Source organism: Antrostomus carolinensis, unplaced genomic scaffold (genome assembly GCF_000700745.2).
Source record: "Antrostomus carolinensis isolate BGI_N321 unplaced genomic scaffold, ASM70074v2 scaffold13373, whole genome shotgun sequence".
Classification (NCBI taxonomy): Eukaryota; Metazoa; Chordata; class Aves; order Caprimulgiformes; family Caprimulgidae; genus Antrostomus; species Antrostomus carolinensis.
The window spans coordinates 5,950-32,217 of record NW_010303209.1 but is presented as its reverse complement, the minus strand read 5'-3'; the positions used below and the strand labels follow the sequence as shown (position 1 = coordinate 32,217).

At 42.2% G+C, this 26,268-nt stretch overlaps 1 protein-coding gene across 1 annotated transcript; it reads left to right on the top strand.

Moving 5' to 3' along the window:
- Positions 1 to 26,268, top strand: ARHGAP40 (Rho GTPase activating protein 40). Its single transcript, XM_029084028.1, has 15 exons — positions 1 to 116; positions 9,315 to 9,517; positions 14,276 to 14,496; positions 16,360 to 16,435; positions 17,021 to 17,172; positions 17,800 to 17,965; positions 18,348 to 18,439; positions 18,564 to 18,641; positions 18,912 to 19,071; positions 19,785 to 19,867; positions 21,103 to 21,309; positions 21,577 to 21,717; positions 23,433 to 23,593; positions 24,627 to 24,682; positions 26,086 to 26,268. The coding sequence occupies exons 1-15, from the start codon at positions 1 to 3 to the stop codon at positions 26,190 to 26,192; spliced, it is 2,019 nt and encodes a 672-aa protein (XP_028939861.1). The 3' UTR covers positions 26,193 to 26,268.

Sequence of the window (26,268 nt, the reverse complement as noted above, 5' to 3'; positions counted from 1 at the left end):
ATGGACAAGCATGGCATTCGTGGCTCCGGGGTGGCCAGGAGTGGGGTCCCCAGGCCCTCAGTGGTGCTGGAGCCTGCCCGGCCAGACCATTGCCCCAGGCTCAGCAGCCTCAGCAGGTATGGAGCACGGTCGCGGGGTGGTCCCTCCTCCTCCTGAAGGTAGGGTGTAGAGGTAGGGCAACACTTGGGACAGAATAGGTGGAAACAAGGTAAATTTCCAGAGGTGAGCAGGCTGTAATATGCTCTTTAAAACTCTACTTTAACTGCCTTGATCATGAAATCAAGCCTATTCAAACTCCCCTTTTTTTTTGTTTGTGTTAACTCTATAATTGGGATCAACATAGTGAGCTGTGAAGCGGGACCTGGAGGGACTGAAATACAGACTGCACATTTCCTTGTCATTCAGTGGTAACACTGCCCTGGGAGCTTGTGAGGTTTGAGGGCTGTGCAGTGATTTGTAGAACCGTTTGAAGGCAAGAACTGCAGATTTATGAATGTTGCTCAAAGCTCACATACTAAAGGGCACAGCTGAAAATGGAACTACTTTGCTTGACAAACGCTGTACTGTTGGTGTGCTTAAATGGCATTAAGTGACTTAAGACTTTATCTAATGTGTATTCACATCAGTTTGGAAGTTGCACCAAGTTTCAGAACGTCTCCCTGCTGCAGTAATCAGAACCTGTTGGTTTTTTGTGAATGTACTCACAGTGTTTTTATTTCTAACCATAGCTTACATTTTCGTATTTCTACCTGAATTCTCGTTTTCCCTAGTTTACTTTGGCATTGTGTGTAGAAGCAAGAAAGGGAATCTTTAAAGATTCCAGGCAAAATTTGAAATGTAAAAAAAAAATAAATTAAAAATTAATAATAATCTTAGGGGGAATGTTACAGGAATAACATGAGAAATTACTTGAAAATTACTCATGTGTAAGAGAATTAGACTGACACCTTGAGTATTGCAGAGATTCTCTGGTGTAAATAAAAATATTCAATAACAACTTCTGGTTTTTGCCAAACAAGTTAGTTGAGTTCCAGTGTCTGTACTGGTGCCAGAACACCTCTGTGGTCAGGTCTGAAGAGGTGCTACAGCAGGAACCCCAGATTTGCTTGCTAACTCTGACCACAACACTTAACTCCTGGCAAGTTACAGTTCTCATCTGTTCGTTCCGGTCTCAGCAGCAGGTGAAACATGTCCCATATGCACATGTGTAACTAAGCCTCTCTGCTAAGACTGACCTAAAACATGCCTATACAATAAGGTGATGATACGCCAACCATCCTGGTCTTCTAATTAATTGACTTTAATGACTGTTTATTTTTGCAGCAGTAACCACGGCATGCTCATTGGTTCCCATTAAGAGACCTGGTGGTGTTGTGCCTCCAAAGCACCGCTGAGCAAAAGCCATTGCTGAGCCAGTTCTTCCTCCCTCCTCTTCCTTCTCTCGGTGTTGTAAAGTTTGCAGTACATGGGGTGGCTGGGGTTGGTGGCCTTGGGCTCACAGGCAGTACTCCAATTATTAGTTACAGAATTAGTTATAAATCTCAACCAAGGGGAGGCTTTTCATGGCAATGGAATAGCCAAGCTCTTTGTTTTATGTGTAATGACTCTTACCTGAGAAATACAACAAGGAGCTTATGACTGTCCTTCCTGTCTTCCTGCATCCCTAAACCTCTCAGGCGTGAAGTAGAGCTGGATTCCAGCACGTCTCTCAACTCCTCCTTACTTCGTGCTGGTCAGCAGGTTACTCCTGTGACCTCTTCAAAGTCTCTTGCCTGTTCTCATGCATCTGAGCAACAACTTATAATTACTCTTCTCTGCTGTGATGTAGGTACAGCTGGTAGAATGGGCTGCAACAAGAAATGGGTTCTATCATCCTGATTTACTCCAAGTTCAGCATTAAAGAACTTGTAGGACTATTTAATATGTGTGAATCTGTGCTTTTGTAAAAAGCCTTTGCATTAATGAACGATCACACAAAAAATAAACTCACAGCCTTTTTATAAAAGATTCAGACACACTGGCAGCCTGTCCTCTGAAAACCGTGTGGTCCCTCACCCCCTTTGTCCCTAAGCTGGGCAGCTCAGGTGTGTAGAGCTTGAGCATCTCACCTGAAGTCACAGTGGTGATGGAAATAAAGGAAGGGTGCCTCGCCTGACGTAACGGTAGCGCGTTTTGAGGATGCGTTTAGTACCTGGGAGGTATTGACTCATTCTGGCCTCGGCAAAAATCCCTGGCAGTGTGTGCTACAGGGATGTGACAGCCGAGTCACTAACAGGCCATGAGTCCCTGCAAACCACTTCGTGGGAATCTTGAGCATGGGCTCTGCCTTGCAGCAGCCGGAGAAAACCCAGGACAGCCTCTGTACTGCGGAGGGGCAGTGGGGAAGGACAAATGCACGGGATCTCCCATCCACAGCCCCATCCCGACTGGTCTGTGGGTTTTGGCATCCTTGTGTTGTGCTGATAGGTGGAACTTGAATGGTAGCCTGGGTCTTTGTGACTACTGGATGGACAAAGCTGCTCGTGTGTTTAGATGAACATGGTTTCAGTGGAGTGTGTGAGGATGGAATTAGGGATGCGAATACCACCTTTCAATTAACGATTCTCATATAATGATCTGGTAGGTCAGGCTTATCAATCCACAGTTGCATTAAAGACTGCAGTACTCCTAAAGCTTTGTTTTGGCTAGGTACCCCTCTCTCACAGCCGGATTTCCGTGTCGATGAAAGCCCTTTCCTGTTTGACTTACCGTGCTAACGCAGGGAAAGTGAACAACGGGCTCGTCCGCAGTGACCTTACAGTGAAACAAAAACTGTGTACCGAGAGCACAGCTTATGTCTTCTGAGGCCTAAACAAACTTTAGTGTGATGGGACAGACACTCAGCTAATAGACTAAACTAAACATGGCTTTGAATATTTTTAATTTGGCTGTATCTGCATGGGCTTATCAATCTGGTGTTTGTTCTGCTCTGAGTTTTGGTCCGAGACACCTCCAGGCAGATCTGTAATTACAGACAACTTTCACTCTTCCTTAGCTTGCTTATTTAGATCCTTGCTGGACAGAGTGGAGACAAATCTATCCCAGATGAAGGCCTGAGAAACAGATGTTGAGATGGAGTTTCTTTGCCTTTAAATACTTTGATAGAAACACTTATTGTCAGGTAAGCTATAACCTATGTTTTATTTAAAGCTCCCAGTGCTGTGCTGGAGGTAACCTTTGGAGTTTGTGTCCAGCACAGAAAGTGGTGGAGGTGCCAAGCTAAAGCAGTGTCTTACACACACAAACATCAGGATTCAAGTCTTTCCCTCCACATAGCACTGGGCAAAAAAATCTCTGTTTTGTCTTTCTGGTGTCACTAGGGATGGCAGGACAGGAGTTGGGGAGTGCCTTGTTGTTGTTGGGATGAGGGAAAGCAGGAAGGATCTGGTATGAAATACTCCACGCGTGCAGAGCTATCTGGCACGTCCTCTTTATCACTTGCAGAACAGGCTTCTTCAAAAACAACCTGAAATGACGCTGCTCCCTGAGCTGCTTGCATAATGGAAGATCTTGATGAACTGATTGTTGTGTTACTGAAAACAAGCTGTAATCTTATTAGCAAATTGTAGTAGAGACATCTGAGCTATTCTTGCTGGTGCTATAGAGACAGACCTTCAAGCGTGCCGTCCTGTGGGTGCGAGGTCCTTGGTAAAATGCCTTAATGTGAAGATAAGCGGTGCTTGGCATCAGTGCTACATAAACCAGCCCAGGCTAGAGGCACTGTGACTTCTGGTAGGGGATGCCCTCGGTGAAACTGCCAGGTACATCAGCAGATCCCCTATGGTTAGGAGTTTGCAAAGACGTACGGCGGCAGTGGCAGCCTGCTTCTAAAATTGCTTTAATTCTGCCTCTTTAGCTGCTGTGGTTTAGTTAAACCAGGGAAAGTAAGGCATGGGAAGAGTTATGAGGTAGGTTACTGTTCATTGCTGCCACAGTCATTTGGTAATTAGTCTGCCTTTACTTTTATGGTCTGGTCTAAGGAATTTGAACGAGCCACGTACTTTTCATTTTCTCCTAAGAGTAAACTTCAGTATTGCTCTTTTTGCTGCTTGTTGTGGGGAGGAGGAGGGAACTGGTAGTCTGTGGTGTTTGTACTTTGTGTATAAAATTTGGGGGGGTTGTAAGAGTAACAAAGCCAGGCTTTATAGATCTGCTGTAGAGCTTGCTTTTGATTTAGACCTTTAGCAGAAAAGTTGTGGAGCTTGTATTCTCAAGGCATCTCCTGGATAAATTTACTGTCTGTGTTGGGAATGGAGTTTTATGTAATTCTGTGTGTTGGAATGAAATAACTGATTATGAATATTTCATCTAAAGTTCTGATAATATATAGATTGACTTCCTTCATACAGGGACTTGTTCTTATATTAACATTACTAACTTTGAAAGACTGATGTTTAAGCTTCCAATACTTTCAGTAAGCAAAATTATCTGTATTTTATATAGATATAGCTATGGATAGGTGACTTACTGCTTCAGGATTTTTACCAACTTTTCAAATACTCCTGTCTGTTGTTTCTGGCTGCCTTTACCCTACTACATGATTTTAAACAAGAAAACCTATCAAGTTATGGACTGTGGTGGCTGATTTTTAGGAGATTCTTTCTCTTCAGAGTTAACTACACAGTTTTTCACTTGGGTTTAAGGGTAGGCTCAGGATAGGAACTTGGAAGAAAAGTGAAGAGGGGCTTTTTCCTACATGGATTTTTTTGTTTGTTTCATTTAATCTTGTGCTTTTGTACCCATCAATTGATTTTGACCTTGAAGTAAATTGAAAACCAGTAAGACGTGTGTGTGTTGACGTTAACATATTTTTGTTGTCTGACTTAGTGTCTTTATCTGAAAACATACTGCAACCAGTTGATAGAATAGTTTCTCACTCTTTTTTTTTTTTAATTATTTTTTTCTTTCAAAAGAGCTTGTGGATCATGCTAGTGGTCTGAATTGCTATGATCCTGTGACTTGATGTACTGCTCCTAACTTGCTTTTGAGGTTAATTTAAACTCCTACCATCTGTTTTCTGTTTCATGTGGGCATTTGTGCTTGCTCCAGGTCTTTGAAAATGTCTTTTAAAAATAGGTGTTTATGTGTGGAAAGACTGCCCAGTGTAACTTAATTCTTCTGTTCTTGTTGCTTTTTTCTCATCTTAGTTTTTCTGGAAATGGTATTAAAGGAATTGCATTTTCTTGGCTTACACTTGTCACCTCCTGTTCTGTTTGAAATGCTTGAGAAGGAACCTCTTTATTTATTCATCTACTAGAAAGGTATTTCAATGAGGGAAGGATGTTGAGCAAGCAGTGAAGTAGTCTAGGCAGCTACAGATCCTTTGAGCAGTTCTCTGACAGGAATGATTCAAGCCTGGAATGAAAAAATGCATAGCAACAGTGTTTAGTTTATTTTTACATTCAAGAGGGCCAAGAGTTGCATGAGTGTTTGTAACGTATTTGCTGTGTGTTGACAGTATCTAGGAACAGGTCAAAACCAACTCTGAGTCTTCATATTCTAGCCCAGGACCAGTGAGCCACCAACACTCAGCACAATGCAGGCACGTAGATCTTGCTAAGGGCAACCAATGCTCTACACAGAGAGATTTATAGAAGAAATAATAAGAAAATGAACTGTATAAGGTCCGTGACAGTCTAACATCTCATAACTCTGCTGTTAATATTGTCAAGTCATGGTTAGACTGAAGGTGTCAAGGGAGTCAGCTGAATGAATCTCAAGCCTCATTAAAACTAGTTCTGCTCTTAAATAAGAGGAGAAGGTTGCATTAGGATGGTCAGTCTTCAGAGTCATTCCTTTATGGCTGCCCTTAACCAGGGCTTTCTGGTCAGTTTGCCTTTTGGTGGGTTAATTTTTAAAACTTGAGCTTTTTGTTACAGTGCAGCAGAGTGGACTTGATTATTCCACCTACCCTTTGCCCAGTTGCAACTGAGCGATTAACATTTTAAGTCAACAATCTACACTTTCCATCTAAACTGTTGCTATGTTTATACGTCACAGATTGTCCTCTGTTGATTTGGGAATGCAATGAGGAAGAACAATCTTTTAGCTGCATTGAATCTAAAATTAACCTTCCACCTGGGTGGTTGGGTTTGTAAAGCACCATGCAGTGTGTTTGAGGGAAAAAGAAACCCAAACCAAGAGACCAGAGAAGAAAACATTTTCTAAATTTATAGACATGACTTTTGCTTTGGTGTTGTCCTGTGAGACAGGTACCACAATGCTAGCTTAGGACTTGTAGAGCTGGGCTTTGGATCCTGCTACTCCTGTGTAGAGCTGTTGTGTAACTTGAGCATCTGCACCTTGCTCAAACGGAGTTTAGAGCATCAGTCTGTGAGGTTCTTGAGACAAAAGAGTTAGGATGGCTTTTGGGCTGTTTGATGCACAAGTAGTTCAAATATGGCTCTCTGAGAGTAGGCATGTAGTGTGACTGATGGTGGAGCTTTTTGGTGAAAGGACTACTAGAACATCTGTATTTCCAGCTATGGAAGGAAGGAAAATAACTGTGGGTTATTTTCCTATAGAAGCATGAGTCAGAGTAAGATAGGGGTACAGTAGTTCAGTTTTTTGATGAAACTATATCCTTGCACCAGAACTATGTTGTCTTGATATGGACTGAAGGTGCTGGAAGATCAAAAATAAGTGCTGGTAAGGCTAAAGCCCAAAACTTGGACTGTAAAGATGCTGTGACCCTTCTCAGATGTACACCAGGAATCTGCCCTAATGCCTAGACAAGTATTACCCAACTTGGTCATAGCATCTCCTGGGCTAAAACTTGCACTCAGGAGCTGGTATTGGGTAAGTCATGCAGAACATCTAAGTCGAGTCACCCTTTTGAGAGAGCTCAAGACTGTATTTATGTTGGCTTAATTTTTTTGTTTTGCTTTGTTTTGCTTTTCCAGGCAAGCCTGTGGCAGGGGGGGGGAAGGGATTGTCACAGCTATGTGTGACACAAGCTTGCTGCAGAGCGTATGTGCTGGGTGCAAGCTGCTGCTTGGGTCTAGGGTAGGTTCTGCTGGATCTGCAAACCTAAATTGTGTTTTGGTGTGAATCCATGGAGATTTCTGGGAAGTTCGATGAGCTGGTTCTAAACCAAGATGAACATGAAGGAAAAGTATGTTTCAGAGCTGCTTTGATCTGCATAACCTAGATCCTACAGTAGTACAGGGCAGTAATTTAGGGCAAGAAGGGTAGTTGTGTGCCTGCTGAGTGCCTGTAGTAGAGGGATTAGGAGAGCTGGTAGGATGGTTCCTCAGCCTGTCTAGTGTTATGCACTGTCAGACTGCTCTTCAGCACAAGTTCAGCAGCCACAGTGTTTCTGGCACTGATATGGCCAAAACCAAGTCACTCAAGGAAATCTAAAATCAACCTTCTAGTTTCATGTTGCAAGTGATGATTCCTATTGACTGGCATGTGATGTTATTCTAATGGGATATCATAGCAAGGTATTAAATAGTCTTTTTGGTGCCAGCAAGGTGGCACTGTTTAAATTAATCCTCTTACAAGGAGGTTGTCAGCACATGTGAGAAAATGGACAGAAATACTAGAGATGAAGAGTTAATGTGAGAGATATGGTCTAAATTTTTAACTCCTAATGGGTAAGATATAAGTAAAAAGTTGAAAGGGGAAATAATTATTTGGGATGATAGCTGTAGTAGAACTGAGAGGTGGGCATGAACCATGAAGGTAAAAAATGATTTAAAAAAATCTTAGATTGACTATTTAAGTGCTCTACCAGGCTATAAAGTGTCATCTTAACTGGAAGCCTGTTATTTGGATATCCAGGAACAGGAAAGGGGGGTGGGAAGTGTGGGGATGGGAACTAAACAAGCAGATCACCTCTGCCCTTGTCAGAGGTGGGCTGGATGGCATAATAGCACTTTTTAATCTTTGTGTTCCTGTAAACCAAACAAGTAAAAACCTTCTTATTCTTGTTCTCAATGCTGTTGCTGGCTCCAGATGTTCCTGGAATGATAGTTATTGCTTTAGTTCTGACCTTTGGATGAGAAGGGCTGCCTATGTGCATTTTAGAAAAAAGTATGAGCACAATATGCGTGCACACATGTAAACGTAAGTGCAGAATATCCTATGACATAGACCTCTTGATTGGTAGATCTTCAAGTTTAGTCTTCTATGACTTGAAATGCCTCTTATAACAGAAGCAAGTTAATGGCAGAACTGTTAATAATGGCTTTCTGGAATGAAAGGAACTAAAACTTACCAGATATCTTGCCTTCTATAACTTTCAAAGTCTTTCTAGAGTTGGGAGGCTAAATTGCATTTGGTGGTTGTTTTGTTGTCATGGTTTTCAAGGCACAAGACTTGATGTGCTTTTTTTTTTTGTCATGAGACTAGAAAGCAATTCCATCTGTGTTTGGTGGTGGCTGTTCACAGGTGTTTTTCAAACCATCATAGTGTAGCATGCAGTCTCTTTAATTTCATATTCCTAATTTGGATCATTGAGGTGTTTTCACAAGTAGGTTCTACTTATCCTTTTTTAAAAAAACCTTGGAAAAAGCAGGGTTTAAATGACTTGCAACTCTTTGAAGTGAATTAAAATTCATTTTAGAAGAGACGTTATTTTATGAACTGATGAGAACTTCACAACTTTCTGCAAAGAGCTTGAAAGCTGAACGAGACCCGTCTGGGACTTCAGCCACCCATTAATTAATCAGCAGGGTGGTAAGAAAGTTCTGTATGTTTGAATTTCCCAGGACACTTATGATATTTCACAGCTGAAAAATTTGGTCTGGGCAGAAAAAAGTACCTCAGACATCTGAGTTTGTTGCACTAGCTGAAGTATAGGAGACAGAGCTGTGCTGGTTTTTGCATACAGAGGACAAGCCTGCTGCATTCAGCTGCTGTGGCTGGTGAGTTTGCAGTATGTGCCAGGTGATCAGGGCACGTGTGGCCTAAGCTTGAAACATCTCGGTGGTTTCTAAATGTAGAGGGTATCTGCGTAAGTGAGGAGGGGAGTCTTGGAAGTGAGTGTGGGAGTGGTAGGTGGTGTCTCAGAGGTCACTGGAAGGACAGCATCAGAAAACCCATGTTGATATTGCATCCTCTCGCATGTTTGGACAGCAGTTTTTCCCCTACTCTAGGGGATTTGATCCCAACCTTGTCTGTTATTGCTCAACACTAACCAAAGGAAGTCTAGCACTTACCTCTGTTTGGCTTCTGTTGCAGTCATTAATCAATGAAGACCGCTGCATTGTGAATGCCCTCTCTGAATACGTGTAGCTTAACCTCTCTCTCCTTATCTCTTCCTCTCTCAGTACCAGAAATTGTGCTCGCAAAATGAGCCAGCTTCCTCTGAAGAGTCCTTTGGCATCCCCGGTGTCAGAGGGCACGAATTCCAGGGTAGAGTCTTTGGACAACTTGTCAATGGACAGTTTTTGGCTGGAAGTAGAGAACATTAAGCAGAGCGCTGAAGCCGAGCAAGAGGAATGCAGCCTTACAGATGTCAAAACACAAGAGGGTAGGTTGCCAAAAATGTTGGGAGCGAGGGGAGGAAGATGAACATCTTGGAAAATTTGCTTATGTACCTGAATGGTTTAGAAGCATGTTGGAATATGGTTAAAATATCACCAGTCAAATCAGATATATATATATATTTTATTATTATTATTTATTTTTTCCTGTTGGGTGGTGGACAATGCCCTGCAGAAGGGGAGTGCTGGCCTGCTTTCAGATTCTGAAACAAAGCTGTGACTCTAAAGGTCAGTCAGGAGTACGTCCAAGGCTCCAGGTTTTTTCAAACACGGGCTCTCACTCCTCATGCAGATGGCTGTACAGCAAACACGCTGTGACAGCTGACGGTGTTTTGGAAGGCTTGTTTCTCTACATGGTTCTGAAACTTCATCGTAGTGGCTTTTGAGAGCTGCTTTTGTCGAAGGCAGGCTTTCCCCCCTCTGATTCACTGTTCAAGAAACTGTAATAAACATCCTGAATTACTTGAGTCCAGCCACACCAGATTTTTCTTATATATCTCCTTCCCACCCCCTTTCTTTCTTTTGAAGACTGCTTCATGTGCATGGGGTGTTTCTAATGGGCTTTCTGTAGTACTGATGTTATCCAGTATTTTGAAATAAGTGGAACCTGGACCAATTACCTTTTGACATGGGAGGTACAACATCCTGGGGTGCTGGAGGGATAATAAAATATGTTCAGCACCCAGCGATCCCACAGATCGGGGTCACACATTTCCTGGGTCTGTTCTGAAGGAAGTGATTTAGTTGGCTGTGCATCTTCTTCAATGGTTGGGTTTGCAGCCTGTGCAGCCTACAGCTGTTGTGCTGGTTTGGTATTGAGAAGGATCCGTGTGTGTAATGGGGAAATGCTTGAGTAAAAGTCATAGAATCATAGAATGGTTTGGGTTGGAAGGGACCATTAAAGGTCATCTAGTCCAACATCCTTGCAGTGAGCAGGGACATCTTCAACAACATCAGCATATTCTATGATCCATGTATGTAATAGGGAAATGTTTGAGTGAAAGTCATGGAATCACAGAATGGTTTGGGTTGGAAGGGACCATTAAAGGCCATCTAGTCCAACCCCTTTGCAGTGAGCAGGGACATCCTCAACTAGATGAGGTTGCTCAGATCAGGCTGATTCTATGATCCATGTATGTAATGAGGAAGTATTTGAGTGGAATTCCCAGTGTGCTGCTGTGCTTGGGAAGGGTAAATAGCTATCCTGGGTGTGTAGAGAAGCTGAACTCTGGAGAGTGGGGTGGGACGATCATCATCCATGTCTGCTATATTAGGCAAGACGTGGTAAACACTCAGGTCTGGTGTTAGTGTCCCCACATAAAGGATGTAAGGGGTTTGTTGGGTTTTTTAAGAGCTGGAAGAGATGCAGAAGTGACTCAGAAAATGAGTGCACCAGGAAGGAGACTCTGGAAAAGAGGCCATGCCATGAGATGAAAGGCTGTCTGGGATATCTGAAAGGCTGATATGCTAGAGGCAATACAATTACTGTGTGTAAGCAGGGACACATGGAAAAGTGTCTTTTAATGGTGCATATTAATCTAGTAGGCAGGAGCTGACTGCTTAATTGGCAATGGAAACCAGACTGACTTGAAATAACACTCCGAGTAAGGAAGCTTTCCCGGCGGGCTGGGGAAGGAGGTGCGGCACACTCAGCCTCTGGAGCCTTCTGCAAAGGAGCTCAGGCAAATAAGTGTTGTGCTGGAAGCATAAGTAGCAAGGGGAAATTTCAGATGGTGTGGATGCAGGAAGCTGAACTTGACTGGTTTCTTTTGGCTTTCATGTCTTTGCAATTTATGGTTGGAGCCCTGCGAGGTGGCGATGAAGCACGGAGGCTTTGGGGCTCCCTGGAGCCGAAGGCACCATTGCTCTTTGCATAGAACTGGAGAAGCTGCACTTGGGCAGCAGCTGACAGTTCTGTCTGGAGATGGTGTGGCTCAACCTGGCAGATAACCAATCGTAACTGCAGGACAGGGACAGCATGGAGGCTACCGTGTGGAGAAGGCGTTGCAAAAATGCTGACCCAGTTGGAGAACGCTGGTCTCCTGTGCAAGCCCTGTGTAAGGGTGGCTCGTGACCTGATGTTAGTGGGAGGCCAACGTGTAACTTTGCAGAAGAACTGGGTCAGCTGAAAGGTGCTGATGATGCTTGTGACCTCACTAAGAGTCGAAGATGGCAGAAAGTAGCTTTTTCCTGAAATGCGAGCAGCCACGTCCGTTCCTTGCTGTCTGCAGTTTATCCAGCTCTCCCCACGGTCTGGCAGTACAGCAGACTGATAACATGTGTGCTCTGTGGTAGTGCTGCTAAAATATCTGCCAGCATCCCCAGAGCATGGAATCATGTCTGAGGAGTGTCTGCAAAGAGTGACTCCTCTCTGCCTTTGAAAGCTATATAGGAAGTTGTGCTTAATGTTAGCTGTCTCATAGCTTTTTGGAAACAAAATGCTTTATGATGAGTGCTGGTTTTGGTTAGCTTAAGTTTCAAGTAAGTTTTTGGAACTGGTTTTCTTTAGTTTTGCAAATTTATTCCCAGTTGTGCCCCCTCTGAAATGCTGCTTGTCCAGAACCCACAAGGAAAATCTCAGCAGCTCTCCAGGCTTAAATCTGCAGCTCAGTTTCTATAGACCTCTCAGTTCTGACCGGTTTCTCCCAGATTTCCCCCTTCTCCCCATAAATAACCTATTTTGCTGGTTTCCTTTTGCATTACTGGCAAACATAAGTGGTCCAAAAATATTAAAGAGAGGAATTAAAATCTGGTGCTTTGGCATCAGAAGGGGCAGCAGGCTCACACGGATGTCCGATTTAAGGCCCACTGTTTAGTATTGTGCATTAGATTAGTTTCCTGTTATGACTGGAATTGGGTATTTTCAAAATTTACAAGCAATACACTTCACTTCCTTTAGTTTCCAAAGACAAAATAAACCAGAAGTCTTTTGCATGCTGTGCTGCTGTGAAACCAGGGATGTAGGATAAATCAGTGTACAGTGAGGGTTGTGAATGGGACCACGCATGTGTGAGCAGCTGTAAGCAAGTGAGCAGGACCGGGGTGATGCTCTTACCTCTTGGCTTCTATAGAACCAGACATGGGAAATGACCAAAACTTAGGACCATATAGGAAAGCTAATCAGCTGCCTAGAAGATTCATTAAAAGAAATACTTGACTTCAAGTCCAACTCTATTTATTGTGGTGTGATGCTGAAAAAGGTTCTGGTTCATTACAGTACCTAACAACATAAAAACTGTGCTCTGAAGTTTAAAAAGAGTTTTAAGGGAGTCACAGTATGGTTTTGCAAGCTGCATGAACACAGAAATTTCCCCAGAAAAATGGTTTAATCTCTTGGGGAAAAGCTACACGGCTTTTTTATGATTGATGCAGCAATAATAAAACTTTGCCTGAGCAGCTGTGATAACTGAGGAGACACCAGTTTGCAAAAGGAGGGAAGAGTGGGAATGAACTGTTCTGTTCCAGTCAGTTCAGTTGTGACTTTTCTTTTTCCCAGTATAACCTTTGGTAGATCTATGCTGGAGCTGCCTGCAGTGAATGAATGTGGTACATAGAACTGAAAAGATAAAGGCTTTGTGGGGTTCACTGTATTAAAGTTGAAGCCACCTGCTAAATTGCTTCTTTTATCCTTGGATTTTAAGTAGCTGCCTTGCTCAGGGCACTTTCTCACTTGCACAAAGGCTGCATTCCATAAGGAAAAAATTGTCTTCTGTGTTTGAAGTGTAACTTTATATATATATATAGAAGGATGAATTGAAGCTTGTTTGAATAATGCTGCTTTCCTGTCTTCAGGCTTCTCACACTTCGTTCTGGAGCTGGAATGGTCTTTAATTTTAGTGATGTTTTGAGTAGGCACAGACATAAAGCGAATGCACAGAGTAAGAATAACGTTTTTGCCTTTGTTGAATGAGCTTATGCATATCAATCCACTTAAAAACATAAAGAATAGGGATGGTACATACACATAGTTCTGTATATTAAATAAATACATTGACTCCAACAGGTCAGTGTCTGGATATTAAAAATATTTTTAAAAAGTTGACACATAGATGTGTATATAGATAAATAAAAGTTAAAAGAAATAGCCAAATAATTGGGAAGAATACAAAAGCCAAATGTGCAGTGTTGTGTGCTGTGGCTCCCCACAGACCTTTAGCCCATTCCCAAAGCTGGCAGAAGATCGGGTGCCCTCCAAGGAGGCACTGCCATTCACTCTGGGTTTGCTGGGCACTGTCTCCTGTTGCCAGAGCTCCCCTGTGCCCAGACAGTCCATATAAAGGCAGGTTTAACTGAGTGCATCTGACTTTCCTCCCATGTCCTGTGAAATCCCCCCCCTGGGTTCAGTTCCTATGGCAATCCTTGTGCTAAGTACCATGCAGAGTCACACTTGTGCCCCGCTTTCTGCCCAGCTTTTGAGGCAGCCTGTGTTCCTGGCAGTATCCCTGCCTTCACAAGTTTATTTCCTTCTCTCTTCCCTCACCTAGAGTGAGGAGAAAGGAGTATGTGGGCAGTTATATCTGCCTAAACTGCTGTATCCCCTCTGGTTTCACCCAGCTGGGTACCTGGGAATAGGGCTAAGATTTTGAGAATAGCTGTGGCTTCCTAACAAAGATGCGGCTCCCTTCCAGTGATGTCCCATTGCTGCCCAGAAAGGGGATGGCTCAGGCTTCTGGTTTTCTGCCTCTGAAGTGTTCCAAGCACTCAAATTACTGTTATCCTTTCTCTTCTCACCCCTTGCCTTGCAGAGGGAGAAGTTGAAGCCGAGTGGCTGCAGGACGCGGGTCTGTCCGACCTCCTCGAGGACGGTGCCTCAGAGAACGACAACATCGTGCTGCTCTCCACCCTGACCAAGACCCAGGCTGCTGCTGTGCAGCGGCGGCTGGACACCTACTCCCGGTCTCGGAGGAGGAAGAAAAAGCATCCTGTGCGTGATGTCCGAGACATTTTTGGAGTGGTCAGCTCTGAGGTATGTTGATCTGATGGGATTTCCTGAAAGACTTCGTGGCGTTGTGAGAGCTGACTTGGCTTTCTGGGTCTAGGGCTCCTTTCATTTCCTGATAGATGGCTTCCTCTTTTGAGCTGAAATGAAGCTGAGGTTGTAGAAATTCTGCATCCAGGTTGCAACGTTGAGAAATTGCTACTAAAACCTGCAGGTCTGTAATCTTCCTAGAGATCACTAGAAGACTTCTGTGCTCTTAATCTTATATGTCCACTCACTAGGTTGCGAATATTTGTATTTGATAATTTGCATTTGATATGGAACTGAGATAAAGTCTGATGTTTTCAAATGACATTTTGGTATAATGAAGGCATGTGCAAAGATACTAGAGCTGCCTGTTTAAATTGCCTTAATTTAATTGGAAGTGAAACATTTTCCTCACTTTTTACTTTAGGCAAGATCATTGGACTCTTTTGCAGTGACTCTGCTGGAATTATTCATATTTTCTTTGGCTTAATTTTTTTTTAAGGCTTTGCAGTTGCCCCTGAGATCTACAGTTTTAGTGGAGGTCAGTGAGACAAAAACCAGCATTGTGTTTTTCCCCTCTCTTTTTAATGAAAGTAAGATTATGCATTTTGAATTGGTTCATTTGACTGCTCCTCCTTTGCTGAGTGGCCATGAGCTTAACCTCTGTATTTATTCCTTGCTTGTCTTCACAGTGTACACAAGGGGTGGTGGTTGCCCTCTTTATTTCATGGGAAGTGACTGATGCTCAGCTTGGGCAAACTGAGAGTGATTTCTGTGTAAAATGGTAAACTTCTGAGGCGTTAGGATATGACAGTGGATATAGACAATGAGCAGAATAAATCCTTTACCTTTGAGTAATTCCTGGAGAAATCCCAGAGGGAAGCAGACTTTTTGGTTAATTTTCCATACTGGTTTGCTGTGTTGTCCCAGTTCCAAGCACAATTTTGGGGCTCTGAAGGATGTGTCCAGGAACCGTACCCCAAAACAGGTGTGGTGTTGCTATAACACTTGTTCCAGACATGTAGCAAAGCATGATAAATCCCTTATCACACCAAAATATATTTGAAATCTCCACTTTGTAAGTGAGGAAGCAGAAATACAGAAAGGTAAGGTGTGTGATTAAGCCAGATGCTAAATGAATTGGTTCCTCTTTCATGGCAAGCCCATCAGTTGTGCACCTACTCTAAAGATACAGGATGTCTTCTGTGCAGATGAACTGTTTTGGCCATTTGCAATGATTTTGTACAGGTTCCTTTTAACTTTCAGTCCTTGGTCCACAACTCCATGTCATAAGCATGTTCTCAGAAAGTTGCTAACTTTTGGTAACAGAATAAGCTTTCCTATATTCTAACTAGTTCTAGCAAAAGTAAGGTTTTTATTAGTAGATTTGCCTATCAAATACCTCCTTATACTTTTAAAGATTCACTTCTCTCTGTGGACATGAAGAGGTAGGTTACTATGAAGCCCGTGAAGGGAAATTTTTAGGTGCTGTTGTCTACTTAATGTGTTCTTTCTCTAAAGTGATGGGTAGATCCCATGCAGCTTGGTTGGTCCACTGTTTGTTAGCCCCTCAATGCATGAATTAAAAGGAGGAAACTGGCTGCTGACTTGGTGAGAGAAAGAATTAATGATGTGCAAATTTATCACAATTACTGTCTGTCATCTGTTTTACACCTGCCTGCCAAATCCTCTAATTATAATTCTTAATTTCAGAGTAGTCTTGTAGCCCTGAGCTTGAACAGCATTTTCTTAGACTAGCAGACAATGCCAGGTGTGTTTTGGGTTTTTTTTCCTAGCAAAATTGTGTTGTCTTATAATAACTTCTGTTTTGTGCAGGCAAACATGTTCTGGTTTATTTTTCAGGAGACAACAGCAGAAAAAAAGGAGTCCAGTCCAGATCAGTTGTGGCACAACCTATGGGCATCAAATGTACAGAGAAGTAAGAAGGAAGTTTTTAAATGTAGAGTAGGATTGGAAGGGGAGTAGGATCTGAAGTAGGGCTGGAACTGGAAGGGAAATAATAGTAGTCTGGACTCTGAAATATTGGCCTTGTTTGTGGGTTTTTTAAATACATGGTTATCCACAGTTGTGGATTTAGTAAATTTTTCCAGACTCTGGTGGTGTTAATTGATAACAGACACACGCAGAAAGTCAATGACCAGAAAGTCATTAGAAGATGCAAATAAAATCACTCTAGCAAAGATCTTATGGTGAAAGCCTATAAATGCCATATGCCATTGTGTGAAGAGAAGTTAACCATAGGTATGCCATTTAATATAAGACCATGCTTGTGTCTTACCAGTGATCTGGTGATTGTAGCTGTAATGTTGTGGCTTTAAACTAAACTTACCCTACTGATCAGTCTCAGGACTGTGTTATGATAACTCTTTTCAAATGTTAATATAGTTTTTTTTAATTAAAAAGTGGTGGTCCTCAAATCTGTCTCAAACTTCTTTTAGCTCACTTATTTTCTAAGCTTTATCCTTTTGGCTTTCTGAAATTCAAGACACTTTCTCCTCTGTAGCAGAAACCCAGGATTACTCCTGCACAGTTCGAAACCCTGGAAAAGAGGAGATGTTCAACATGGATGTTGCCTACTCGGAGCAAGCGGCTGTCCTGCTCAAGGGATCATTCCTGTCTGAATCTAGGAGGTTAAAGGATGGAAATGCCCTAACTGTAAGCACTGAAGGAATTTTTCCTGTTAGATTTTGTTAGTTCCCTTCTTGTGTAGAGGGGTGCAAGACATTTGATTCAACTGTATGATCAGCTCTTGGAAATGTCCACTATGGGATAGTGTTGGAACAGGTCTATGTTAGGTAGGTATTTTTGGACAGGTAATGCAGTTATCCTTGTGGTGTGGGGCAAAGATAACTGTTGTGTAGTGAAAGATCAAAAGAAGTAGTACCTGTGTGTGAAACTGGCTATTTGGATTTGAATATGGGTAATTTCCACTGAAAAGAAGAGGATAACTGGAATTTCTTACTTGTAATGCTAACAGTTTTCTTCCTTGTCAATGTACCGGAGTGCTTCCAAAGTTCAAGTAGATTAGGGTGGGTATCAGGCTGTCTTTAATTTAGATAAATTTGAATTCCAATACAGTTAAAGAGCAATGCTGAAAAGGAAAATATTTATTCAGCTGTGGGTTGAGTAGAAGTAGGAGTAGTTTGGGGCATTTGTTTAGTGTTGAAAACAAGAGAATGAATAGACGCCTGGTTATGGTAAGGAATGATAAAAATGCAGCAAAACTTGATACCAGTGGGATTAGTGATATGTGTACTGAACCTTGGGTGTGTTTGCCCTTAGAAATTTAAGATCCCCAAGGGCAGACTAGGAGTGACCAGGATTGGAGATCTATCTGCTCAGGACATGAAGAAGATCCCCACGCTGGCCCTTATTGAACTAACAGCTCTCTGTGATGTTCTGGGCTTTGAGCTAAAGAGAAACAAGGCATCAAAACTGAAAACAACAGGTTAGTGGTATTTAATCTCGATTTTTTTTTTTTTTTTTTTTTTTTTTTTGTTGGGGGGGGGGTGGTGGTGCATTTTTTACATTGATCTTTTCACAGGTTTGTGTTTGAAATGTTGGAACCGAGAGGGTCTTCAATAAGAAACCTTGTGACAGGTGTTTTTCCCTTAGTTGGAATTTCTCCTGGAAGTCACTGAATCATAACATCAAGACCTAACATCACATTTATCTCTGACTGTCAAATGCACTTGTCCTGTTAACTATTCCTCTCTTTTTCTACAGTACCTACACTTATAAAATGTACCCTCTTAATCTGCAGTTTGGTGGATATATCCCTGACATCTCTATTAGTGGAGACACAGACTTATAACGTGTTTCTGTTGTAGAGAAAAGACTCTTTGGAGTTCCACTCAACACTCTGTTGGAAAATGACCAAAAACTGCTCCCCAACACCAAGGTCCCTCTGTTACTCCAGGCAGTAAGTTCTCTTCTGGTTTTATTTGCACCTCTGATCCTCGGGGTCAGGAACCCTGTGATAAGGAAGGGCTGACTTCTCATCCTTTGCGCCTAAGAACTTTCTTTTTTTTTTCACCTTTTAATAGCTGCTGTCCTGCTTGGAAAAGAGAGGGCTTGAAACAGAAGGCATTTTGAGAGTTTCTGGGTCCCAGACCAGAATCAAGGTATGAGATCTTTAGTAGTGTTTGGGAGTATTGGAGGTGATCAGGATGCATGTTGCTGAAGCAAATATCTAAATAACCTGAATTGTCTCATCTACCTTCCCAGTACAACTAGACACATCCATTGCTGGGAAATCTGGGAGTGTGCCTGCTGTGAGGGTCTCTGTGTGCTTTTGACTTAATGAGTTGCCATCCTAGTGCTCAGCTACAGAGTTTCCCTTGTATTTGCTTATTAAAGCATGTAATAAATTCCATCTATTTTTTTTTTTATAGAGTCTGGAACAGAAGCTGGAAAGGGACTTCTATACTGGCCTTTTCCGTTGGGATGAAGTCCACCAGAATGATGTATCTGGGCTACTGAAGAGATTCATAAGAGAGCTGCCAGCCCCACTGCTGACAGCAGAGTACCTCCCTGCTTTTGCTGCTGTACAAAGTGAGTCCCTGCTTTGCCTGTTTAGCATCAGTTTGCTAGTTTGTGCTTTTCTTGCAAAGTTCTGCTGGTCTTGGGCTCTCCTGTGAGGTGTGTTGGGAGCCTCTGGATTCGATGGGAATACAGAGCACGATACGAACTGCAGCCAGACTGGGGTACTGTGATGTGGCAGCCTGAGAGCTGTAGCCACCGGTGCTTGCTTGCATACGTCCTTGTCTAGAAGCACTGTCCTGGAGTCTTACATTATGCTGTGTCATTTGAGGCTGCAAAGTTGCTACCATGAATTAGGACAACTTGATAAACAGTGACATGCAGGCTGAGCTGTGGCAGCTGGTCAGGGTGCCCAGCCTTGGCTTGCCTGCAGGTAATGCAATGTTCTGCTTTATTTTGAGGTTTTCTCCTCAATAGGTGCTTGAATGCATTAAGCTAGCTATTTAAATGCACTTTTTTTTTTGTATGAGAAGTGGGGAATAATGGGGTCTTGCTAGTAGACTGTGTACTCTGAAACAAACCAGCCAGTCTTCTAAAACCTAGATAGTTCACTATGAAGTGAAGGGCTATATGAGCTTCATTTACTTCTGTAAAACAAGGTCTCAAATCCTAAGTGACAACCACTACAATAAGTAATTGCCTTATTCCTTGAGGGATTCCTGTGCTCAGAAAGAACAGCTTCAGGAGCCTGAATCCCTTGTCCTGTTGTTGCTCTCCCTCTTTAGATATACCAGACCTGAAACAAAGATTGCAAGCTCTAAACCTTCTGATCCTGATTCTACCAGAGCCCAACAGAAACACTCTAAAGGTAACTACCTGTTCTGGATTTTACTGGAAAAACATTGTGTCATTCCAGCTTTTCATTCAAGAAACTCTATCACTTAATATGTAAATCACTTGTATGTAAATAACATACATCATGCTATTTGGTTTTGTTTCACTGACTTGAGAATGGAAATCTGTAATGGGGATAGCAAGTCTGTTTGGGGCTCCAAACACCTCAAGGCTCTGCAGAGAACGTAAGCTGGAAGCACAGTTTGCCTCTTGGGTACAGACTTCAGAGTGGGAGGAATCCATGTGATTTTGGATCATCTCATTTAGAAACATGCTCTTTTTTGGTGTGTTAGAGCACTTCACTATGGAGTGAAAGGTGTGTAGGTCTTACATTGTCTGTGGGTAATGCTAAGATAGAGGGAAAGACATTGAGACTTTTGATGGTTTGTGGTATTGTCATCATCTATGAAGGATAGTGTTTAAATTAAAAAACAAACCAAAACAAACTAATAAATAATTCTAAATAATGCTAAAAAATAATACTGAGCTTGTAACTTCCTTCCCTTTTTTGGTCAGAAGGCATTTCAAATCCTTTCACCTAGTAATTTTTGAAAGAATAAATGCTGATGGGATCAGCTTTGCAGGCAGTGCACAACCTTTGCCTTTCTGTGTTTTAAAAGAGCTGAGGTGGTTGTTGCTGCTGCTTTTTTAAAATTTTATTTTTATTTTTATTTTTTTTCCCCTGAGTAGTTCAGCTTTCAGGTAATAAAGACAAGGCTGACTTAGCACCCTGCAAACTTTATTTAGAGTGCAGGAATATATAATCCAGTCAAAGATGATCTGTCATGTGTCACGGCTTTGGTGGAGGCGTGAGGCAGAAGAGATCATCCAGAAGGGTTTATTTTTCCACATCTGGGAATAACTTTGAGACGATACTGGGAGAAAGGGGGGTCATCTTTGGATTCTGTACCTTTTACAACTGGACTTTGTAAATTACCACCTGCCAAGGAGTAAGAGCTTATCTGCTTCCCACGCAGACTCTCCCTCCTGATTCGTAAGTGCTGGACAAACTCTCTCTCTGCTTGGTATGGTTATTTGTTGCTGTCCCAGTATAAAAATTGGTCACTGAACTTCCTGACTGGACAAGTAGGATTTGCTTATGGATATGAAGAAGAAATGCTATCTAAATGACCTCTCCAGTAACTGCCACAGTAGTTTCTTGAGGTCTATTAGTAATGGATGTCTTAAGTCTCTTCCCCTCTTTTTTAGGCTCTACTTGAGTTTCTCAGCAAAGTGGTTGCCAGGGAGAACAACAACAAAATGAACCTCTGGAATGTTTCCACAGTCATGGCCCCAAACCTCTTCATGCACAAAGGGCTGCCAAACAAGATCCCCGAAGGGAAGGAGAAGCAGCTGGCAGAGGGGGCAGCTGATGTCGTGCGGATGATGATCCATTACCAGGATTTGCTCTGGACAGTAAGTTGTGCCCATATTTTGTGGTGTGGTGTAGCAGTGTCTTGGTCTGCCTAGAGTTAAAATAAGACAAGAGACAGTCTTGGAAAATTCAGAGGAGTTAAATGTTTGCAGACAAAACCTCTGGCTGAGTTCCAAGACTACCTGCTTACGGAGTATTTGGATATTTTGTCTATTCAAGGAGCTTCATAAAGTGATATTTAGGTTCTTAAATGACATCTTAACCTCTGCTTGATTTAATTCCTATCTTACTCCTTCTTCCCTTGCCAGGTCTCCTCTTTTCTGGTAGCTCAAGTGAGAAAACTGAATGAGAGCAATAGCAAAAAGTACCAGTTTTGTGACAAGCGAATTAAAAATTTGTTGCGGAAGATTCATGCTGATAAAGACAAGGTGGAAAAGAACCAGACAGAGGTGAGCTAGGACTTGGACAAACTGGGCCAATAACAAACTGTTATGAGAGGTAACAGTGTCAAATGCTTTCTCATTGGGAATGCTTTCATGGGAATTGGAAAATGATGAGGAGTGATGTTCTTTACAAAGTGAGAGGGAGAAAAATCTGCAGAACTGTGAGAAACAGCTGCCCAGAGCCTTTTGGCCAGGTTGTGGCAAACACTGATCCCAACAGCAAATGTACTACACCAATTTCAGGCTACAGAACACTTGGTTAAGATGCTGCATTGTGGCAGGAGAAGGGGGAAGAGACTAGAAGCAGAAATGCTGGTTTTCATCTCACATGAAGAGTAGAATTCACGTGGCTCTAGATTCCCAGATATGTCTGCAGTGATAAAGGCAGAATTATTTTCATGAAGTTAAGGTGAAAATTTCAGTACATTTTTATTTTTTTCTTTTTTCTTTTTTTTTTTTTTCTTTCTTCTCCATTATGCTGCTGATCTACATGGGAGGGTTTGAGGATGAGGTTCTTGCCACTTAAAAGGAGAGAATTAACTTCCTGGATAAATGAAATGGCTCTACCCCTCCTTGTGTTGATGCAAACTGAGATTTTTTTAAACAGATGTTACTATCAGATCTATTTGTGTATTAATGTTGGAAACAGGTCCTTCGAGTCATTCTGCCTTTGTTTTTTTTTTTTTTGGTTGCCACTGTTAGTTGAGTCTGTGGCAGTTACAGTGCTGGATTTTAAGTATTGCATTGCAGTGGTGGTGCAACTGGGATGCTCTAAGGACATGAGCTAGATGGAATCTGCAGGTAGAAATAATATGTTGAAAGCTTAAATCTGCGTAACTGAAGAAGAGTTTGTGTTCTCACAAGCCAGTACATCCCCTGCCTTTCTGTAGGAATTGGGAACTGAGGACATGTGCCTAAAATTTGGCTTGTTAAGGCTGCATGTCACTGTGGAAGATGATCTGGCTGCAGAAAGGACAACTATAGTGTAGGCAGTTAAACAGGTGACTCAATGCAGTTACATGGATGACCCAAGGCTTAGAACACAGCTAATGCTGCTTCCTAATAGTCTTGGTGCTCAACACTGTTTTTGCAAAAGCTTTGGGATTGCAAAATTAACTTGCTGCAGATCAGACCTTGTTAGAACAGTGCAGCGTTTTCCACAAAAGTTCTGAGAATTTACTTTACGCAGCAGTCGATGAAAACAATCTTGAGGGAAGAGGAGCTGAATGCTGCTCTGTGATGGCTCAGAGCTTCCCTTTTTTTGAAACTACCTTTCTGAAATGCAGTAAACTGCAATTCAACTGTCTAAACTCCTTTTTTCAGTACTTTAAATGAATTCCAGAGGAGTTTATCAGACTTGGGCAAAACAGTTTGTCAAAATTTATTCTGCCAAATCCTATTTTCATCAAACTTGCATCCCTTCTACTGCCAGTGCTGCGTTTGAACAGCAGAGAGCACCAGCGCACGCTGATGGAGAGCAGTGCTTGTCTCCACAGCCACAACACCAAGGCACAGATGTTTTATTTATGATGCTCACCTTGATGCTTCTATAAGCTTCCAGCCTGTGGTGTGTGTGGGATAAGAAACAAACCTCAGAAGTGGTGCCTGGATAGGTTTATTTCTTCACTCTCTGATCTGTTTTGAAACTTGATGTTTTAGCTGATAACAATGTCTGTCTTTAAGCACTTTCTTCTTTTTGCCTCTCTGCCTGCCTTGTTCAGCCTTCCAAGATTGTGAAGGTCCATGCTTCGCTTCTCCTGAAGGATTCGCTGGAGGTGCATTTGAACAATGCAACCAGAGTTGTTGATGTCTTGAGGCAGTTTCAAAAGAACCTGGGCCAGAATGGCTGGAATATTGTTAACACTGTCAACCTCCTCAAGTGGTAAATGGCTTTTTCTCTGCTTTAAAAAAGAACAAAACACAAAAAAACCCAAACCAAAGGTACCAGATGGTCTGGTTGCTGTTTTCCTGTCTGCTGGCAGAGCTGATGTAGTGGCCCAGTGAGCTGTTAGAAGACAGTTTACTGCTCCTCTATTCTAAGTTTTGGAAATAGTGTGTTGGATGGAACAAGCAAATGTTAGTTCACCTGGGTGATTCCATCCCTACGCTCAGGCTGTTAGGAGGTCAGTGGTCCCTTCTGGGCTGCTGGACAGCAAGTGAACTGTAGCAGCCTTGCAGAAAGGAAAGTAGAATAACATTGACCCTCCAAACCAAACCCTCTCTAGCTCTTCTGGATAAAAACATCACCTGTGCACATTATTTTCCTGGAGTAGTATTTCCAACATGCGTATATTAATAATAGAGATTTGCTAAAATAAGCTCTGCAATTCTCTCCTGTCCTCCAGTGGTGAATTGCTGAAATAACCTAAACAATGAACAGAAGAATTCCTGCCCCTCTCTGTCACCATGCCTGCCGACTGTATTTAGTAGGTAAAGCATTAGTGCATCTCCTGACTGTGTCCCTGAGCAGGAGATGTCTAGACAAGGAGGGTGGATGGGAAATTGGCTGAATATGGGTCAGCTGGTATCTCACTAACAAGATACTACAGCAGCCAAAGTCTTCTTGCAGATGAGCTTCTCTTGAAGAGGCCAACAGTTCTAGAGGGATGCTGCCAATGAACTTTGGTATTTATGCCTGTTGTCTTCCTACGGAAAAGTCAGTGTTCAGATACATTGTGCTTCTTGTTACCAGTGAGGAATATCTGCCTGGTTTTCTTTTTTCTAATTTTGGGTGTCCTTTTCAACAGCTGTGCTGTTCAGGAGGATCAGCAAGGTCTCTGTACCATGGCCTGTAGCTTCCTTGACCATTGCTGGCCTCTGACCCATAAGCAATTCTTTTGGAAGAAACAGTACTAAACTACCTAACCTGCCTTTTGCAGAGCTTTGTTAACTGCAGCGTGTTTTTCTTTCTGCAGTAACAACTCAATGGAGTGCACAAACTTGCTCCTGTATGAAGTGGGAGGGAATATTGGTAAGTCTGGATGGTAACTGAAAAGAAGAACTCTGATATCCAGTTTTTATGCTGAACTTGTCTTAGGAGGGACCTATAAAAAGGATGATGGGGGGGAGGGGCTTCAGAAGTTGGAAGGCAAATGAACATGCGTGGGTTAACCTGACCTGCAGCAAAGACCACCTGTAAAAGCTCTTGGGTTGATGGTTCACACGTCTTCCAGCCATTGCTGCAAAGCCTTATAGTGCAGGTGTGTGGGAAGGTTGAAGCCTGGACTTAAAAAATACTTAACATTAATGGATCTTATTCAGAAGCTGCTTATGAAGAAAAGTGGAAACCCAAGAGCCCAAAAGTCTTGAGGACAGAGACACATGAAACTTTGTCCAGCTTAAAAACAAACCTCCCATTCTGTTAAATGTACCATGTTAAACTCCCCCTCCCCTTAAACGTTTGCAGTTAAGTGTAGAGCTTAAAACCATAACTACCTTCATCTAAGTAAAGGGAAACTTAATTCTATGCAGTAGGCTTTTAATTGTGTGCTTCTCATCTGGACTTTAATTAAGTGTGGGCTGGCACATGGCATCTGTGCTAATGGCTGGCAGCTCATGGAAAATGGAAAAGAATTCTTATGCCCTGTTCCAGATGCTTCTGGAGACTGTTAGTTACTGGAGTGCTTTGGCTGCCTCTTAGTATCTCTCTTGGTAGCATCTGTAGAAGAAAAGCTCTGCCATTGGAAACAATTCAGTCTCTGGATTTGATCCCTAACATATTTCATTATGGTTTTCAAGTGCTAAAGTTATTTGGTATTAGAGCACCTTTCCACACAGATCAAAGCTCAGGTTTAGTAGAGTTTTAAGAAACATACATTCATTTTAACATAAATAACTATAAATTTTTCAGATTTGTGGAAACACTTCTGAATGGTTGTGATATTGAAATTCATAGAATCATAGAATGGTTTGGGTTGGAAGGGACCTTAAAGCTCATCCAGTTCCAACCCTCCTGCCATCAGCAGGGACACCTTCCACTAGACGAGGTTGCTCAAAGCCTCATCCAACCTGGCCTTCAACACTTCCAGGGAGGAGCAGCCACAGCTTCTCTGGGCAACCTGTTCCAGTGTCTCACTACCCTCACAGCAAAGAATTTCTTCCTAATATCTAATCTAAACCTCCCCTCTTTCAGCTTAAACCCATTCCCCCTTGTTCTATCATTAACTGCCCTTATAAAAATCCCTCCTCAGGGACATGAATTAACATGAACAAATACAGTTTTTTTGGGGGGTAAAAAAAAAACCCCACACAACCTAAATCAAAACCTAAAAAAACCCCCCACACAACCAAAATGGAAAACCTAGCAACTGTAGGACTAAGACTATAAATGATTTTTTTTTTTTTTTTTTTTTTCTGAATCTCTTGTTTTGGTAGGTGAACATTGCCTGGACCCAGACACTTACCTCTTAGACTTGTACCACATCAATCCTCATGCTGAGTGGATAATTAAGCAAAACCCATCTTATCCTCGGATGTTCTAAGGAAAACATAAGCAAAATGAAGCATCTGGTGGAAGTTTTTGGAAGGCATGAAAAAGCTATAGAGATGTTCAGACTG